Here is a 20,630-nt window from a genome sequence, read left to right as displayed (position 1 = left end):
AGTGTCAGTAGGTATCTGTTCCCATGAACAGTCTGGAACTCCGGGGTTCCCTTTGTAAGGAGCCTGGAGCGCACTGCTACCAACTAAGGCACACACAGGATGAAGAACAGCCCACTGAAAGGGATGTAAATGGTGAGGGTGAAGACCCCGCTATAATTGATCAGTTATTCTTCCCTTGCTGTACCTCTCTTTACGAAAAATGCCAGACATTGCAAACAAAAATTGCCATTCAAATGCTGTTCAAGCCCAAATGCATGTGTAATTCCATTAAGGACTTACATTTTTGACACCATATGGAAGCAGCATATCTCTTATATGTTAGAAGTGGCAGTAAAATGCATAGCAGCTCATACTGCTCACTGGCAGATCACTCTATAGGTGAAAAGCTGTACTGGTCATGACAAAAAGTAATTTTAAAGTATTGTTTTATTTTAAAATTTGAGTACTCTTTTGAGGGTTCCCTTGGGATGAAGACAGAGGTGCACACTCTGCCACATCAGACAACTATGGAATTATTCTGTAAGAAAAAACTGCAAAATTTTAGCATCATAAAATTTGACTAATAAATGGCCAGGCAGCCAGTGTAAGCACAATAACGGTGTGGCTGGAGATTTCTTCTACTACTAAGGGTGGTAATTTAAATAAATGGGAATAGTAATTACAATAAAGAGAAAAAAGCAAACCCAAAACCCAACAGTAGCAACCTACAGAATACAGGATTTAACTAAAAAAAAAAAAAATGTTTCTTTTACATGAAAAAATCAGTCTCATTTCCTGCATCTTACTTACAGTTCCTATTCTTTTTGTCCCATTACCTGCTGTGCAGATGACTTGCATATTGAACTGTTCAATGTTTTCATAAACAAGTCTTCTTGAGCCGTTCAAAAAGAGCTATAAAAACAGGGATACTGACCTGGTCATGCAAGCAAGTTGTTTCTGTAGGTTCTGTAAGAGCTCCAACAGAAAAGTAACTGTTGCCTTTCCAGGCTCCTGACGGGATGAAGGATTTGTTTCTCTCTCTCCAGCATCAAGAGTATGCAATTGTATCAATGATCTCTCACACTTTTCCAGAATTTATTACTTCACCTCCTACTGTTCAGAATCTTCATGTAACAGGAAAAGGAAGCCTAACTTTAGAGATGGAAAGACTATACCTAAGAGAAAACCCCAAGTGTGTCATGAGCATCGTACACTATAGTGTATTAGTGCCATGGTACAGCGCTTAGGTGGAATGGCCAGGAATGCCCTTTGACTCCCACACTCAAACTATCTCACCAGTTAAGAAAGAGTTTTATGTCAACAGTTACTTTGGTCAACATCATTATCCTGCATTAAAACATACCACAATGACTTTTTGGTACATAAAAGCCTTCAAAATATATTGATCTTGCCTGCCAGAATTTTTACCCCGACAACACCGTGTTGTGAAGTTTAATAGAAGTCTGTGCATTTACTCACCCTTCTGGGTATGTGTAAATACCTTACATACGTAGTTAACTAGTTTTTTTCCCCCATATGTTTCTATGCTCTTTCAATGGTGGAATATAATAGTATCTGGAAATGTTTAATATTTTTGAGAAACATTGACTCAGGTAACAATAGTATTGCATCTACTTTGTAATCCCAGCACACAAAACTGTTCTCTCCCCATGCTTTAGTACTTTAAAAAATTGTTCAAGATAGGAATATTTCATGGTTATCAACAGGCAATATTTATTATTATAACTGTGGACTCTACACATATAGTTGCATAAAATTATAATAGACCAATCAACAAAATCATGTTCATATGCAACTGTAAATAGCACTTCAGCAGAAGTTTAACACGTTGTGCATTAGTTGTCTTAGTAAGGTGACAACATAGATAATTATTTCATGGGAATACAACAGTGCAAACTTTCACTCAGGGCATACACACAAACACATGAAAAGGATTGCTATACATGCCACAGGTTTAAAATAAACCTCAAACCAATCCCCCCCACCCCAAAACAAGTTAAATGAGTAAGTACTAGCACTCTTAGCAACCACCAGTGTTACCATATTTGAAGTCTTATTTGAAGAAATGCCCCTAGATTGGAGTTTTAAGTGTAATGCAGCTATGTTATGTTTTTGTTTGGCAAGATAGGAAGACTTACAGCACTACAGAAGCACTTAGCCAGTATATTACCAGTGATGTCTGAATTACTACATAAAGTAACTGTGTAGAATACTTGACTATTGAAGGAAACAGTGTTTTTATTTCAAAAGGTGACATACAACCAAAATTCAAGTATTTAGTGTTAGACTACAGGTAATTCTGACTTTCTGTTCCTGTGCACTACATAAAGCAGATGAAGCGTTATTTCATTTTTCAATGTTTATTCTTCCCTCTGGCCTGGGGAAAGTATAAAGGGAAGAACCAAACTATAGCTGCAATTCTACATCTACAGCAGTTGGTGACAGGCATATGGGCACAACTGTCCAGATCAAGATGACCTCCAGATTGTCAACATGCAGCCTTAATACTCTCAGTTCACTCCCATCTCAACACCTTCTTGTTCTTGACTGCAAGATCCCTGTTGCCCCCTACTTTTTATTTGCACTCGTTTCACCACCTGTTCCAATCAGTTGCCCAGGCAGATGTTATCTTCTCTCATGCACAAGTGAGCAGCTTAGCTGCACAATGTCATCTTTGGATAATCAGGACATAAATGGGCAGAACATTTCCTCTCTCATAACAGGTTTTGGGAACGTCTGGAGAGATATTTACACTTCCACCTCAGCATCAGTGAAAAAGTGCCGAAGACCATATAAGCTCGAAAAACACTTGTTTAAAAAAAACAAATTCTGATTAAGTACATTTAAATTCCAAAGAAAAAAATGGCCTCTTGTACTATTTTAATTACTGTCTAGATTAAAACTATTATGAACTACTAATTTTTTTAAAATTATAAACACATTTTCTCCTGTTACCAAGTTAACCTCAAGACAGGAGTTAAACAGAAGTTACCATAAGCTTTGGTGAAAGAATCCTATACCTAGAGAGTTAAAAAGAAGAGTTCAGACTGTAACAAAATTAGTAGCAGGCATGACTACAAAAGAAAAAAAAAAAGTAATGAGAAATCTAAAATTTGTCTCTCAAAAAAAGCATTTATAGCTTTTGGTGCACACACAGAGCACATCTTGTGAACATGGAGAATCAGAATGTGGAGGCTGTTTTACCAACTTTGCAATTTAATTGAGGAACGACAAACAACAGAAGTGTGAAAAACAAGGCCCACATGTATCGCGATTTAGTCCTCCAGTGCCTAAATATTTCTTGTTTTGAAAATGACCAAGTACAGCAGAGACTGTGCCTTCAACAAGGAAAGGAAAAAAACTAAATTTAGGCTAGCCCTCTTCAAAGCATTTCTACAAGCAGTGTAACCACTCTATTAATACATGAACAACCCTTCTATTTCCCTGGATTTAAGGGCAAATAAACCATCAGAAATGCACTTGTAAAAGGATGAAAGCATCAGAAAACTATAAAGCAAGCAAGGACTGTGTGCCTGTATATATAAATTTCTATAAACACACACACAAATGGTTGGGTTTTTTTGTTCATTTGTTTGTTTGTTTTCTTTGAATCAAAGCAGAACACAGTGTATTCTTTCAAATGGGTTTTGGAAGGGCAAGTATGAGTAAGATGGATAAAGAAAATGACAAAGGAAAAGAACAGTGAGATTTTATTTCCTTGGCAAGTGGAAGTACAGAGATGTTACTTGCAGCACTTACTGTTCTTACCTTTTAGATCCCAACTCATCACAAATTACAGGATAACTACATCAGTGGTGGAATTTACCACACAACTTACATTTTCAAAATTATTTATTTTTCTTAAGAGTATCCCCACTTTACACAGGCTACGAACCTGAAGGAAACACATCTGCTTCTGAATGTTGTAATAGTATGTGTTTTGGGCTGTTCAAAGTCAAAGAAGTAGTCCTGAGATTTCAGATGTTAAAGCTTTCTCCACAGCCACATGTTCCTTTGATGTTTGGATTATTGAAAACAAATTCACTGGACAGCTTATCTTCTATATAGTCCATTTCAGTTCCTAGAAGTGTCAGCTGTGCCTTCTTCTCAATAAACACTCTAACCCCTTGAAGATAACAGAAAAAAAGAGGAATTACATACAGCAAAACCATCATTCCCTTTGAAATTCTCTTTTGCCAGGTGATTAAAAAAAAGGAGCTAAATAAGAAGACTACCAGTATAACTTGGTTTCCCTGGTCTAATTTCATCACTGTTTTCACTCTACCTACAGAAGTTTGGCAACAGTCTAGAACCGTTACTTGTGTGTGGACATGCATGTCTGTATTGTGATGGGGGACAAAAAATAATGATACTGAGGAAAATAAGCTGTAGAACCTGTGAACGAATCTCAGCTTCAGTACACAATTCCCATGCATACAGACAGTAAACCATTTCATACCCTTCTTAAAGTCTGTGAATCCAACAAGATGACCCAAAACTTTGAAAAAACAAATGTTCTTCTCTCAGAATGATTGGGTTTTGCCCCCCCCCACCAAATGATTTTCTGCTGCATCAGAAACTCACCATCTTGAATTACTTCTTCATCAGAGTCTCCTTTTGATTTTGTATACTCTAAAGTGTAAGAAAGTCCATTGCATCCCCTTGTACGAACACCCACTTTCACACCCACCTAAAAAAAAAAAGACAACAAAAAGCCACCACCACATGCATGACTTCTCTTTTAAAACCTATTGTGGAACATCAAGTTAAAAAGTATGCAGAACAACAAAATGCTGACATTTATTATTCTTCACTGCCTTAACAGAGAAGTGAATTACCTTAATGGATTAAGAGGTAACATGTTTTCCCTTTTACAAATTTGACTGCCAAGGTAAAAGAAAACATCAGATACTTGCTGCTGTGGATCAAGCCTTAAAGGATGTTAAAGTTTTGAAATAACACGTTGTTGGCATCCTTGTAGGTACCGGGTCTCATAAAGACAGTCAAATTTCAAAGACAGTATTTTTGTGACTTTAAGTTGAAGTTTACTCAGATGCTAAATCAGGTACTACGTAAAGATTATTGATGGTAACATAATTATAAAGCTGTGAGACCAGACAAGGGCAGCTAATAGATTTTCACAGAACTCTTGTAATGACACCATCAGAAAATGTAATTCAAACCGAAGTTCTGAAAAAACTTTGATTTCGTCACTACCTTTATTGCCAGTTTCACCTAAAAAGCAATCCCTTCAAGTATGTATATTTGCTTACTGTTTTAATTGACCTTAAAAGCTAACCTAGTCAATGTTTGTAACACGGCATTCAACAAGTCTGACAAAAAGAGCTTATCTGTAAGGAAAGCGCTGAGAAAAGGTTTTAATGAAATCGAAAACTATCTGTGCACAACAATCTTTCAGAAGTATCTGTATCACCTTCCACACACCAGTGCTTCATGACTGAAGAGGCAAATTTTGTTATCTATCTCTGTAATTAATGTTATGATAAAAATGTATCAAAACATATCACCTGCCATCAAATGGGCTCTCAGACAAACTACATCTGATCCTTTCAGACTAAATACCTTTCTCTACAGGAACTGCTACCAGTAATGCGCTGGAAAATGTAAACACCATTCATAGCAAGGGAATGACTGACCATGTAATTTGTAGGCCCAAGGCCTCCTTAGGATGGTTTAAAACATTAGAACAAATAGTCTAATGAGTTGCAGATGTGCAGGAAGCAAAACAAACAATGGGCCTTGTAGGAAAGAGAAAAGAGAAATAATTCTTCTTGTAATAGTAATACTTACAGTAAAGAAAATCTAATGCTTTTTTTTTACAATGGCTATAAAGGAAGACTCTGTGTGTCTTTTGCTGAAGAAGAAAAGATGACAAGCTCAATTAGTTATTTGGGGAAACACTGATTACATGAAAAATACATTGTCTGGCAGGTTTCCTAAGAATTAGATGTTTTCTAATGCATATGAATATAACTTTATTATTGCATACTTCACAGTGAGAATTTCTAAAAGAACTTAAATTACTTCTTAATATCAACAGCTGAAGATCTCTTTCCCCTCTAGAAGTCACCACTGTGCTGTACTAAAAGGCTTCATTAAAATGTAGCTCAAAAATATCTGAAGCTTAAAACTTCTTCAGTTTTTTTAATCTCAACAGTAACTGTACAGTGAAATGTCATTACAGTTGGTTATTTCCTGCATTTCATTTCATTCCTACATTTCATTTTATAACAAAATGAAGCTTGACAGAGAAACAATGTTATGCATTCCCCTCCAAAAAAAAGATGTCAATATCACTAATGAACACCTCAGTGTTTATTTCAAACTTCTAAGTTAGCCAGAAATCGTTTGCAATCATGAGCTGAGCTGTGCTAATACCTTAGCACAATGTACAGACTGACTCTGTCTATCTATACTTACATGCTCAGGTTTATCTTTCAGAAGCTCTTTTATCTTCTGAACAGCAGATGGGGTCTGAAAGACAACCACACACATAAATTTGAAATTATTCTGTTTGTTTATTTGCTGTGTTTGCATGTATTAAAGTGTGCAGTGTACTTAATTTCACTGTAAAAAAATTTTATTCCAACTCCGTGTACTCAGATTTTCTTAGTTTACATTTGTCTTCTATCTGCAAAGTCCCCCTTCAGCATTAGCCACCTATCAGTATTGACTATTCTGTGTTCTACTTGAAACTGATGCCTGTGTGTATCTGAAGATACACACTCTGCTGTAAAACAGATGTCTGTTGAAACTAATCCATATAGAACACAATAACTCTTCACTTGCCTCCTCACCCACCTCAAGAAATGCGGTGCTTAAAAGTAGGGGGTTTGGTTGTTAGAATCATAGAATGGTTTGGGTTGGAAGGGACTTTAAAGATCACCTCGATCCAACCCACCTGCTGCGTGCAGGGAACCTTCCACTAGACCAGGCTGCTCAGTGCCCCATTCAATGTACTCTTAAACATTGCCAGGGATAGAGCATTCACAGCTTTGCTGGGCAATCTGTTCTAGTGCCTCAACACCCTCACAAGGAAGAATTTCTTCCATAAATCTAACCTAAATTTCCCTCTTTCAGTCTGAACCCTCTACTCCTTGTCCTATCACTACAGTTCCTGACAAAGAGTCCCTCTCTGGCTTCCCTGCAGGCCCCCTCTGGATAGTGGAAGGTTGCCACGAGGTCTGCATGTAACCTTCTCTTCTCCAGGCAGAACAGCCCCAACTTTCTCGGCCTGTGTTGGTAGGGGAGGTGCTCCGCTCCCGTTATCAACTTCGTGGCCTCCTCTGGACCTGCTCCAACAGTTCCATGTCTGTTTTGTGTTGGGGGCACTAGAGCTGAATGCGGTACTTTGGTGGGGTCTCACCAGAGCAGAGTAGAAGGGAAGAATCATCTCTTTCACCCTGCTGGCCACACTGCTTTTGATGAGCCCAGGATATGACTGACTTTTTGGTCTGCAAGTGCACATTGCTGGGTCATGTCCAGCTTCTCATCCACCAGCACCCGCGAAGCTTCTCAATTAGGCACAGGAGGGCTTATGGCCTACTTCTCTCTTCCCATTATCCTAGGGGGTGACTTTACAGCAGATAAAATTCACTGTTCATGCAGATCTAGTTGTTGCAGAAATTCAAGAATACAACACAAGCATTAAAATTTCCATCACATGCCTACAAGTTTCTAAGACACTGAGAAAAGCAAAAGCATTAGTAAGATGAAGTTCTTACACTGAGCCGGCTTAAACATACAAAGCAAACCACAAATAGCCTTGCAGTAGAAAATTTTTTCTAATTACTGCTACCACTCTTCGTTTGTTACAGAACCACTACTGAAAAGGAACTACCTGCTCTGACAAACGACTGAACTGTGTGCGCACACAATCCGCCCCTGCTCCTGGAGGGAACTGACTGTACTTTCCTCTGCACTGACCCCTCTCACGATCAATTAGGCTGGAAAAGACCTCTGAGATCATCGAGTCCAACCCGTGACCGAACACCAAGTTTTAAAGCGTGGCCTCCCCAGTACGGCCGCTAGTACAGAATGCACTTCCTTTATTATTAACAACAGGATATAAATCCTTCGTGGACACAACCTATTCGTCAGCTTTGGTAGGTAATGCATTTCCTTTTTTAAAAAATTTTAAATAAATGCATAAAATACACCTCCTGGGGTGCCTGTGCAACAAGGCCCCGTGCACGAAGGGCCGCTCTGGTGCTGCCCTGGGACTCTGCGGTTCCCCAGCCGGCGCGGGGAACCTTCTGTCAGCGGGATTAGCGAGGAGAAGCAGCCTCTGAACTCGAAGGGGGAAGGACAGCCCCCCCAGGCCGCTCGCAGCGCTCTCCTCCGAGCATCGCCCGCCGCAGCCGCCCCGCGGGGGCTTCGGCCCCGCCGATCCCGGCCCGGCGCTGCCCGCCCAAGCAGCCCGGCCCCGTCCTCGTCCCCACTCGCTGTCGCCAGGGGCGGCCGCGCTCCCCGGGCCGGGGACGGGAGGCCGTGGCGCAGCTCGCGCACCCGTGAGGAGCCTCGGCCCCGGGTCCGCCCCGCTGCCCACCGGCGGCACTAACCAGGGTGAGAGCGGCGCGGGTCGCCTGGATCCTGCGCTTGCTGACGGCGCGCACCGTGGCGCGCACCACGGACGAGGCCATGGCCCACCGCCCTCGGCCATGAGCAGGGCCGCCCGCCCGCACTGACGCACCACGCACGGCACCGCCCCGCCGGGCCCGGCTCTGACGAGCGGCGGCTCCGCCCCCGGCCCCGGGCGGGGCCCCGCAGGCGGCGGGGCTGCGCGCTGCGATAAAAGGCCCGGGCGGCTCGGACGCGTTGCTGTTCAGGGTGCACCCGCGGAGGACGCGGCGAGAACAGCTGTCCGGGTGTCACGTGGAAAGGGTGGGTTTTTCTCGAATCCTTTAATGTTTGATTAGTCTGTCGGCGCCCCTGAAGGACTCACGTTAACTGATTATGGAATAACAATCTTTATTGATACAGAACGTTAAGGGGTTGGAATTGACCTTAAAGATAATCCAGCCCTGGTATCCTGCCATGGGCAAGGACACCATCCGCTAGACCAGGTTGCTGAAGGCCCTATCCAGCCTGGCTTTGAACATTGCCAGGGTTGAAACATCTGCAGCCTGCTTGGGCAGCCTGTCCCAGTGTTTCACCAACTTCACAGTAAAGAATTTCTTCCTAATATCTAATCTAAATTTCCCCCCTTGTTCTATCACTACAGTTCCTGACAGAGTCCCTCTCTGGCTTCCCTGTAAACCTCCTTTAGATACTAGAAGGTCACTCAGTTCTCCACACAACCTTCTCTTCTCCAGGCTGAACAGCCTCGACTTTCTCAGCCTATCTTGGAAGGGGAGATGCTCCAGTACTCTTACTAACTTCGTTGCCCTTTTCTGGACTTGCTCCAACAATTCCATGCTCTTAAGTTGGGGACACCAGAACTGTACACAGCACTCCGGGTGAGGTCTCACCAGAGAAGAGCAGAGAGGCAGGATTATCTCCCTCAGCCTGCTGGCTATGCTGCTTTTGATGCAGCCCAGGATTCGAACAGGGCAAGTTTCAGTGGTTGCTGGTGATAATATCTGACTGCAAAAATGTATTCAAAGCAATATAGTAATTCAAAGCAACCTACTAACGAGCTCTAATCCCAAAGAAAAGCTAGCTGAAGATAGTAATTCAGTGTGCATAGAACGCTGTTCTTACCTGATAGGCATCCCCATGGGCGAAAGGAAGGGTTCAGCCTGTTGACTGACCCCAAAAATTATGATGGAGTCTTCCCTAATTTCCCCCTATTCTTAACTCACTTTTATATTATTTCCTTATGTTTAGGTAGAGCTTGAGTGACTCCAATCATACATCTTACTCAGTGAGCAGTGGTCATACCCTGGGGGTGGATATCTCAGTTAGTACCCGAGATAACCTTGGGATGGGAAATGCATCAGTCCAAGGAGAATGATTTCACCGTGGTTGCTGATTCAACAGTGGGATGTCTTCCTTTATCTCTCTTGGTTTTCAGCTGCTGTGCAGCTTATCAGCTAGAAAGTACCACCAAATTCCCTCCTGTGCAAGGGAGCATGGCTTACAGTGTCTCCGTTCTGCTCCACACACCATTTAGTCCTGATACTAGAGTTTTGAAGTGTAACAGGACTAGTACAAGAGAATGTACCATGGAAAATTACCTATAGCTGAGCCAAGCAATTTAAAGAAACTAGCCAAGCAAAGTAAATAAACAATGAAGAATGGGACCAAAACAGCCAGGTCGGCAACGCCCACTTACTCTGTAACCAGGTGTATTGTCTTAAAGATGTTCATAAGGCAGTCACTTAGAACTTTGGGGGCTCCAGACAGAAATGACCACCAGAGACCCCTGGTGAAGCCACTCAGAGATCTTATAAGGATATATGCTAATAAGTGTTGGGAAATGTCATAATATGTAACAGGAATGCAGAGAACAAAAATTAATAATCATGTAATGCTGACATATCAGCTGTAGCAAAGATACCTCTGTGTGCACTTTGGGTTGGGATAAGGCAGTTTATTTAAAGCAAAAAGCAAACTGTAAGCTTACGTGCACAAAAGTGAAGCAAAGCAAAAGATAGCAGGGTTTTTTCTCTACTTCCCATGAGCAGCGATGGTCGGCCACTCCCGAGCAGCAGGGCTTCAGGACACGTTGGAGACAATGACTGCCTGCCTTCCTGCTCCTTGCCTCAGCTTTTCTATCTGAGCTGACATCATATGGTATGGAATACCCCTTTTTGTTAGTTGGCCTACTTGGGTCCCCTCTCAGGATCTTGCCCTCGACTGAGGAAGGAATGTTACAGTGCTGATGCTGTGCTCAGCAGTAGCCAAAACAGTGGTGTGTTATCAACACCCTTCTAGCTACCAATGCAAAGCACAGCACTGTGAGGGCTACTGTGGGGAAATGAACTCCAGCTCAGCCAGACCCAATATAATCACTCACAGTCTTTATGCAGGCATAAAGGGACAGAGTATGCAAGTGGCTCAAAAGAGGTCTTCTAAAACTATTTGTTTATTAGTATTTATTACTACATTTTATTAGTATGAATTTAGTTGTAAACTATTATTTTATTACTGTTACTTTTAATATAATTCCTTTTCTAGAAACTTTTTACTAATGCAGTGTGTCTATGTGCAAAGTTGCTCCCTTGAGAACATACTCTCATAAGGCAAACAGGGTATCTTCTATGTCAAGAATTGTTATGAAGAACTTACAGGTCTCCAATTTTAATTTTCAATCAATCTCCTATACTTTACAACTTAATCCAGCAGATATATATGCTGTGCCTCCTCAACTGCATTTCTTCTATGTCAGACATCCTGTAAATTATGACTGTGGTATTTAAAAACTTTTTAAACAAACAAAGGATTGCTTAATAGTTTAATGTCTGTAATATATATCCCAAGTTTGGGCATTTCACTTCAGGGCTATGAGATTAGCAACTATATAGAATTAGTAGTTGCGTAAGGAAACAGCATCTTCAAATGAGAAGACTCGTGGATCTGCAGAATGAGTTTTTATTCAGATGCAAGTTTAGAAATTTCACTGTTGAAAATGTCACCACTGAACTACAAAGTATCACAAAGAGAAAAGGGTGAGTATACATAAATCTGATTATGTTTTTCTTTTAAAAATAACTTCTGTATTTGAGATTAAGCCATAGTCCCCTAGAGGTTTACACAATTCATTCTCATCAGCAAAACTGGAACTCTGAACAAAGGGTTAAATAAAGCACACAGAATTCATGTCAGCCTTTTTTTTTATATATATGACTGAAAAACTACAATAATTAATTTCTTTTTGAGGGAAGAACTGATTTTATTTCAGATGATGAAATATGCTATAGAAGACAAAGTTGGAATTATTTTCTCTTTGTTGCTGGCTAATATTTTGCTTGAAAATTTGTTTAGAAAAGTACACAGAACAAATTCTTTGTGAAAGTAGCACATCTAGAAGTTCACAGATAGCTGACTTCAGATGGATGAAAACCAAAGCACGAGTTAGGATCCAGTTCCTTAAGACCACTTTGGCAATTCTAGTTTACAACTTTAATAAGAATAGATGGACAAGGAAAAAAAAATTGAACATGATATTTCTAAAACAAGATAATTCTAATAACTCATCATTAATTCTACATTTATGTCAGGAACATTGAAAACTACAACCTAAGAAAAATTACAAGATCTTAAATCTGATTCTTTTTTTAATTTATTTCAGATTCATAAATTAACAGTGGTTTCCATTTTAACATGTAATTTATTCTTTCCTGAACAAGACAAAATGGTACATTACCAGCTCTGGAAGGACTTCAAGTAAAGCTCAAGTTCATACTACTGATGAATGTAAATTCTTGACTGGTACAAGGATTCTCTTCACATTCTATGAAAACGGACGTGTGTTTTTCCCCATTTGCCAAATATAATAACTCTATTCCTTAAAATACTTCTATTCCTTTTGTCTGTATCCCCAAGGCCTTGAAAAAGATTCTTAGCAGCAACAAAACAGGACAGACCTGTTTCTTAGTCTTTTTTTCGGCTTGAACACAAGCACAGCAGCAAATGAACTCCCATGAAGTCACAGAACAGAAAAAAACCTCACAAAATCTCAACGGCGCTCCTTGGCCAGGGATTGTTTTACGTATGTTTACTAGTGTCTATGTTTTCAGTTCTCTACAGAAATTAAAGATAATGTACCAATCTACAAACATTTCAAACACTTACACAAGGATTCAGTAAACAATTAACATTAATAAATATAATTTGCTCCTTCAAAAAAATTAATTTTTGAAGAAAATATAATTTATTTGGCTTGCACACAATTTTAGTGCAGTTTAAGATGGTCAGGTGGAACAACAAAACCTTGAAAACAGTTCATTTTAGTACCTGCCCTTTTCTAGATGATTTACCTAGTAAACAAATACAAAACATCACGGCTTTCTATTAAAGTGTTTAAACAATCTATTTAAGAGCAGGGTTCCATATTAGAATCCACAGTTGCTTGTACTAGCAATCTAAAACAAAACTTAAGTCGAATGTTGTCTGTGCTGCTGTCCTGTGAATCCAGATGCTTTAGCCAAGGACATTTCTTTTAAATGAATGATGGGCCTGTACTGCAATTTACCAGTGCTTAATAACCCTCATGATTCTTGTTGGGTCTTCTTCTGTGAGGCTTTTCCCTGAGTCATGTATTTATTGGAAAGGCTGCCTAAGATTGGGAGGAAGAAAGCATCACACTTTAAAGGTATTGTTTTTTTCTTTCTTTGTTTTTTTTTAAAAAAGACAAGGCATAAACCAACTGAAAGAATCAGAAAGGAGATAATTACTGTTAAGTCAAACTATAAGGAAAGGACACACAGATCAATTTTAGATCATTACCTGCTGAAGGACAGTAAGAAATATTAAAATACAAAATTGAAAATCAGCATTTTTTTCAACTAAACACCTAGTGACAGATCCCTTTGTGTTAAAAATCCCCAAATATAGATTTGAAAAAGCCTTGCAGTGAAGACAAAATCCACTGTGTCTTCCCAAGAAAACTGATAATTTGAGATAGTTAATTGCAGTAAAGTCTTTACAATTTTTGGAAAACTAATTAGGTCTCCCTTCAGCTGCCTCAGTAGAGATTTGTATATTATAAACCCAAGCTGCTAAAAGGTTTGCAGAGTTGTACTAGAAACTCAAAATAATTGAAAAAAACCCAGTTGTTTTTAAAATCTTCATTGTACCTGTTAATAAGTATGTGAAATTACTGTAAGGAAGCTACATTTGTAATCATGCATCTCAAGCAAAACATCTCTGATCCAGAAAGAATACATAAAGGCCTTTATAATATAATCTCACTACTACTTTTAAATGTAATTCTAACTTGTTTGCATTTTGGCAGCTCAGACCAAGGATGTAGTTTGATTGTCTCTCCTAAGTTATTTTATCATGTATAATTCTAGACAATTACTCTGAGGAAGATGCCCAAGAAAGCACTCCATGTTTTGTCCCTGAATAACCAAAGAACCCCATCTGTGCCAAAATAGGAAAGAGATATTGATAAAAACCCACCATATCCTTCACAATAAAATAAGTGCACAGAATTTTTATGCCCAAGTTTTGCTTCCAAAACAAAACTTAAAAATTGTACATGTTTCCAGCTGGAAAAAAAAAAAAAAGGGTGTCTTCAATCTATCCAGACTGCCACTATGTTCAGCAAATTAGGCAGAGTTTCCATATGGAGTGATGGAGAATCATATAATTATAGAATAGTTTGAGTTGGAAGGGACCTCTAAAGGTCATCTAGTCTAACTGCCCTACCATGAGCAAGGACATCTTTAACTAGATCAGATTGCTCAGAGCCACACCCAACCTGACTTTGAATGCTCCCCAGGATTCGGCATCCACCACCTCTCTGGGCAACCCGTGCCAGTGTTTTACCGCCCTCATTGTGAAGGACTTCTTCCTTTAATCTGATCTTAAAGTTGACTCTCAGTTTTAGACCGTTACCCCATGTCCTATCGCAACAGTCCCTGCTAAGAAGTTTGTCCCCACCTTTCTTACAGGCCCCTTTCTATAACTGAAAGGCCAAAATAAAGTTTTCCTGGAGCCTTCTCTTCTCCAGGCTGAACAACCCCAACATACTCAGCCTGTCCATAGGAAAGGTGCTCCATCCCTCTAATCATTGTTGTGTCCCTCTTCTGGACTCGATTCAACAGGTTGATATCCTTCCTGTGCTGGGGACCCCAGAGCTGGATGCAGTGCTCCAGGTGAGTTCTCACCAGAGCAGAGCACTGCCCTCAACCTGCTGGCAACACTGCTTTTACACAGTTTCTAAATTGAAATGAAGAGATACAAACCTGACTGGGGACTCAAAAACACTTTTCCTTTTTGTTTCTTTTTTTCTTCATGTATAAGCACTCCCTATAAAAAACATACACACATCAACAAAACTGAAATATGTCATTCCACAACATAAAAGGTTTTCCCTGAAAGTCATTCTTAATTACTTTAAACCATATAAAAAATAAAAGATCAAACAAAAGGGACACTTGGTGTTTACCTGATTTAATCTACCAGCATGTTTGACAGTACTGGGCAAAGAAGGGGATCCACACGACACTTCTGGTTTTGAGCCACCTGAAAAAGTCATAACAATGAGTTGCTAACTTGAAACTAGTTTCCATTTCGGATATCATAAGAGAAGAATATCAAAAGATTTGCAATCTAGAATCACAGAAAATAGAAGGTAAGACAGTGTAAATTTCCTCAATTTTATAACATGGAAAACTGACACAGGTGACATGCATCTAAGTTAGGAACCCATCCAGAACCAGGGAACTTAGAATGAATGAAGATATGGTGATAAGTGAATTGTCCGTAGTCTTACAAAATGTAGCAGATCAAAGAGCAAAGTCTGACCTCTCAGGTTCATTTGTTCATAGTACTTTATTCAACTAGAGAGAACACTTCAGGCACTAAGCAAGCAATGTAAGACAAAGCCCAACCTATAGCAATTCCTTTCAAATTCAAATACAAAAATTCCCAAAATTCAGGTAACAGACAAAAACGCCTACTCCAGAATTTATTATTTTAGACATATATACTGTACAGCCTAAGCACAGTTCCCCTATGATGAATGCTAAAAACCATTAACTACAAGTCAGGCATATTCCCCTCCACCTTAGCAAACTCAGTATCATGGCAAACAGAATGGCAGAAAGAAAAGCTGAACGAGACAAGGTCAAAGATAAACAAACTCAAAAGTTAAATTTAGACTTGACATACACCTTCAAAAGGTCAGAGGCTGAATGAAGCATGGCTTCGATTTTTAAACATCTTTTCTGTCCATCCAATACTTCTAGTGGTCTATCAAACTAGGAATCCTTCTAAATACCTTCACAGTTCTGAACATATTTGTACCACTTTTCTCCCTCTTCCAGTATTTTAACAGTCTTACGCCTCTTTCACTAAATACATCTGATTATGAAGGGTCTCCTGACCTAAGCCAGACAGAATATTTTTGCTAGTAGAGAAAAGCTGATTTGAAAAATGTTTATACACAAGATTCCTATCTGTTCCTTTAAGATTCCTATCTGTTCCTTTAAGAGGTCAAGTCATGAGTAATCTGTAATTCCAGCCTGAATTTAAATGCACTTAGGTTTACCTACAGGGAACTGTGACACAGTGTTCCTTTGGAACCTAACCACAAGTACTATCTATTGTCTTAAGCCTCAGTTTTATCTAAGAAAGATATTCCTTCACAACACAGATGATCCAAATTATTTAAAGGATGACTTAGATACTGCTAAGCAGAAGTATTTAATTTTTTCATTCAGGTCTGTCAGTCAGGATCTGTAAGATGGACTGCTGTGTCCCTCCAACTGCTGAACTGGCAGAAATATTCTTTATTTTATTTAATTCACAGTATTCTATCTGAGCAATCTGTATACTTTCATACTGACTTCAGGTTCATATGGAATAATTCTGGTTTAGGTGATGTGAAGAGCTATATAATGCTAGCTTTTGTTGCAATTATGATGTACTGGAATAGAAGCTGTAATCTGAAATGTTAGCAAGCTCATATATTGTGACAACACCGGAAGCAATTTCAACGTAACTGATACTCATACCCTTTTCATTACAAATATCCGCTAAGGGAAACCATACCAGATCCCTTGGGATACAGCAAATTTCTGAATGAAAGGTGAAGATGAGGGGAAAAGAGGTTAAATGTGACTGCATTTAAATAAAAAAAGATAGCATTTACATGATGCCTTTCAAGGTAAAAACCTTACCTGTTAGTCAATCCTCAAAAAATTACCAAAAACCTATAAGCGCTGTTTAAACTACTCAGCCTGATCTGTTTCATACCTGCAACTCCTTTATAGTGTGGGCATTCCTTTTTAATATGACCTTCTCTCCCACAGATAAAACAACGTTTTTCTCTTAAGTCTCTGTCTTCCAGGCGCTTCCATTTCTCTGCTGATTGCCTGGGAGTTTTCTCTCTTCCAGTTTCCACTATTACCCTTGCTAGTTTCCTCTTCTGAGGCGTACATACATGCAACTTCCCCTCCTTGACTGAGCTCTCCTTTTCTGTTGATTTATTATGCATTTCTTTGTCCTCTTTGCTTCTTTTCTCCTTGACTTCAGCATACCTCTGTGTACCTTCATAATCACGACGCCGTCTTAGTCTGCAGAAGCAGAGAAATGCTTCAGAGTTCACAGGCCTTACATTCATACACAGAGTCAAAAAAAACAGAATGAAAAACCACGTGCTGTCCACAGACAACAGTAGTTTTTCAGTGGGTTAAATAAAGTCAATTCATGTACCTCTCCCTTTGACTCTCTTACCAAACAGTGCTACACTGATGTAACATATATTTAATAACTTAACTTTACAATTAGATGACAATACAGTCCTAAATTCTAATAGTTATAACTTGAAAAGTATAAACATGACTGCAAATCTGGGCGCTCAAGTTGCAGACAGTGGAAGAAAAGACACACGAAGCAAAATGCCAGCAAAGTGTAAAAAAACAGGGCTGTTCTATTTTTTTTCCTATTTGTACAATTTGATCAAAACTCAGTTCCTTCCTTCTGAACCTGTGCATATTCACTCTAAAAGTCTCTCCTATTGGGAGAAGCTTCTAACATTCTATGTAACTTAAAGATCTAGCAGTGGGGAAACAGCTACCACTGCCACACTTGTTTCATCTAACATCTTTCTTTATACATGACCTAGAGAAGGAGACATCACTGAAACCTCCAAGTCTGAAGATGTTACTAGGCTCCTCTGCTCATGAGATGCAGTGCTAATTGCAAGCAACTTGAAAATACTTCACAAAACTGAATGAACGGGCAAAAGAATGGCATGAAGGGGCAAAAGAATGGCATGAGCTTCAAGGTGAGCTTCTTTTTTTAAAAAAAAAAGCAAAAAGGAAGACCTGGGGCTGTTTAGTCTCACCTCTGCCTGGTAAGATCACGGAGCAGATCCTCCTAGAACCTATTGCTAAGGCATGTGGAAAACAGAGAGGCAAATGGTGACAGCCAACACACCTTCACTAAGGGCAAATTATGCCTGACAAATTTGGTAGCTTTCTGTAAGAGGGCTACAGAGGTGGTGGGTAAGGGAAGAGTGGCTGATATCATCTACCTGGACTTGTCCAAAGCATTTAGCACTGTCCCACACAACATCCTTGTCTCTAAAATGGAAAGACATGGACTTGACAGACGGACCACTCACTGGATAAGGAACTGGCTGGATAGCTGCACTCCAAGCATTGTGGTCAATAGCCTGGTGTCCCTGTGAAGACCAGCTATGGGTGGTGTTCCTAAAGGTCTGTATTTGGACCAATATTATTTAACATCCTTATTAGGGACATAGCAAGTTAATGGATGACTAAAAAGAGATTGGCTTCAAACAGATACAAGAAAGTATTACTTTACACATCGGTCAGAACTCTTATGGAACTGGTTGCCACAAAAGACTGTTAAGGAAACCAGGACAATCAGTTTCAGGAAAAAAACCCAAACAAACAACTAAAAGGACGAAATCATAAAACAAATCCAGTCCACAAATGAGCATTACCAGACCAGGGCATGTATATGCTCTAACATCTCTTATACAGCAACTGCAGATGCTGAGGGAATAAGTAAGAAGAGACTACAGAAAACAGACAACTAGTTTGCACTCCATAGACAGCACCCCTATTGCAATGAATGGACAGAGGACTCAAATGTATCAGGGGTTTTACCCGCTAAGGCATTTCTGTTCTTAGATGCATAATCCCACTTACTTTCCCTCTAATGTTTTGTTGAACATAGCTGAGTATGTGCAACGAACTGGTGTTTCGCTTTAGAATGCAAGATTAAAAATCCATGTGAGATAGTAGTTTAGACATTTCGCACCACCTTCAGCACTCTCTAATTTCAAACTATCATCAGCTACTGTACTTGCATTTGCTGAAGTTGAGTAAACATCCAAATTAATAGTCTCAACAATATAAGTTCACAATTCTCTAATGTGGAGTAGAGCAGCTACTTCATTCAACCCAATGTATTTTTTTATTTAGGTGATTTTTAGTTACAGCTTTTAACATAGATAGACTTTAAACAATGGTTAGATTTTGCCTTCCATCTTACAAGTGAGCATAAAGGCTTTTTCAAGATTTCATTCTTTTTAAGTTTTACTTGTCAGTTTTCACTATTTTATAGACATGAAGTCTTTAAAGAGATTTGTCTAAACTAGAAAACAAAATGAAACAATCAGTTTCAAGTTTAGACATTTCATAACAGGAAGAGCAACAAAAGCCATATAGCCAATTTATTTGTTGCAAAAAGAAAATTGTTGAATATTTGACATGTGGTTGTTCAGGGTCAGGAAACATTCTCTTGGATGTAAAACAGAACATTGTTCTCATATGTGTGTGCTTACAAAAAACAATGCATTCTTGTCTTGCTTTTTGACATGAATTACAGGATTCTGTGAACATGATAAAATTGTGTCTTGCTGGGAACGCAGAGTTCTGGTAGTAGATGCTATTGAATAAAAAAAAGTATAAAATGCATCCATGAATGCTTTTCACAGAACACAGTTATTGAGCTCTGCTTTTCTCTTTGACTACTCCTTTCCTATATAATGAAGTGCAGAGTCAGCATTGCTACCTTAAGCTAAACAGTTTTGCAGCAATACCATCCACCACTGCCAAAATTGGTACTGATACATCTTAATTTCAACAGTGAAGGAAATAATCTGCAGCATGTACAAGTTTTGCTTTAGCATTACTATTCTAATCTTTCTTAAATAAACCTAAGGGAAAAAAGTTACACACAGACACCAATACTACACTCACTTTCGTCTCATGGGACAATCTTTCATGAAATGGCCAATTTTACCACAAGTTCTGCAGCATCTATCATTTGGTGCCAGTTCTCCTTCTGTTAGTACCTCAGGATCAAAAAAATACTCCTGTAGAAGAAATCATGCATTTAAAATGAAAATTCATACACTTGGGAATAAAGACAGATATGTAGACTGTTAAAACAACAGTAAGAGTTACAGAAAAGAATAAACTTGGTGTCTGCAGCTGAACCCTGAAAGACTTGTTAACTGGCCACTGACCTCTCTTTGACAGGCAGCCTACCAACCAGGTCTGCTTGCTCTTTTATAAAACTGCAGTTTTAAGAAATGGTGGTTTTGATCTGGATTAAAATACGTAAGTCTGTACAATGAAACTGTGACTTGACTAGCATTCTGCTTACCAACATATTTTACATGCAAATAACATTAAAACAGTACTCATCAATAACTCACATAAAGTTTTTTAGAGTACTGTGGAAATGTAAGAGAAATAGTTTAAAGTAACCATACTCCTGCTAACAGTAAGTTACACGCCAAAAAGCACACACATACTCCTCTTAGAAGAACTTACCATTTTTGATGGGTATTCTTTAGGAAATATTTTTATAGGGGTACCGAACACCCTTCTGCCATTGATAAAAGCCTTCATTATAAAATTTGTCACTGGGAAAGAAAAAAAAACAAACTGAAATACTCATCTAAATATCAAACCAGAAAGTAAAATGACATCTAAGACAAGATTTTCACT

The 20,630-nt window shown here is 39.2% G+C and overlaps 2 protein-coding genes and 1 long non-coding RNA gene across 4 annotated transcripts in view; 1 reads left to right on the top strand and 2 right to left on the bottom strand.

Annotated features, from left to right (window-relative positions):
• Window positions 1-1,688: 1,688 nt before the first annotated feature.
• On the bottom strand, window positions 1,689-8,762 carry ISCA1 (iron-sulfur cluster assembly 1). 2 transcript variants are annotated; one of them, XM_027731844.1, is made up of 4 exons: window positions 8,583-8,762; window positions 6,442-6,495; window positions 4,585-4,690; window positions 1,689-4,126 (listed from the first exon to the last, which is right to left on the bottom strand). In XM_027731844.1, the coding sequence occupies exons 1-4, from the start codon at window positions 8,661-8,663 to the stop codon at window positions 3,978-3,980; spliced, it is 390 nt and encodes a 129-aa protein (XP_027587645.1). In that variant the 5' UTR covers window positions 8,664-8,762; the 3' UTR covers window positions 1,689-3,977. The 2 variants fall into 2 exon arrangements, with proteins under 2 accessions (XP_027587645.1, XP_039236205.1); XM_039380271.1 differs by lacking the exon at window positions 8,583-8,762 and adding an exon at window positions 7,388-7,648.
• Window positions 8,763-8,788: 26 nt separating this feature from the next.
• On the top strand, window positions 8,789-11,849 carry LOC120323070. Its single transcript, XR_005563163.1, has 3 exons — window positions 8,789-8,904; window positions 10,650-10,758; window positions 11,465-11,849. It is a non-coding gene; the product is annotated as an uncharacterized LOC120323070 (long non-coding RNA).
• The window catches only part of TUT7 (terminal uridylyl transferase 7), a 41,177-nt gene continuing 32,087 nt past the window's right edge, over window positions 11,541-20,630 (bottom strand). Inside the window, exons 24-29 of the mRNA XM_027731840.2 lie at window positions 20,454-20,545; window positions 19,875-19,990; window positions 16,894-17,213; window positions 15,083-15,159; window positions 14,880-14,943; window positions 11,541-13,243 (exon numbers count right to left, since the gene is read on the bottom strand). Coding sequence (XP_027587641.1) covers window positions 13,176-13,243; window positions 14,880-14,943; window positions 15,083-15,159; window positions 16,894-17,213; window positions 19,875-19,990; window positions 20,454-20,545 — 737 coding nt within the window. The 3' untranslated portion in view covers window positions 11,541-13,175. The remainder of the gene's footprint in view (window positions 13,244-14,879; window positions 14,944-15,082; window positions 15,160-16,893; window positions 17,214-19,874; window positions 19,991-20,453; window positions 20,546-20,630) is intronic.

The sequence above is a fragment of the Pipra filicauda genome, unplaced genomic scaffold, assembly GCF_003945595.2.
Source record: "Pipra filicauda isolate LSUMZ 115617 unplaced genomic scaffold, ASM394559v2 scaffold191_size1418713_pilon, whole genome shotgun sequence".
NCBI lineage: Eukaryota > Metazoa > Chordata > Aves > Passeriformes > Pipridae > Pipra > Pipra filicauda.
Note: the sequence above shows the minus strand (reverse complement) of the source record. Positions and strands in the feature narration are given on the sequence as shown.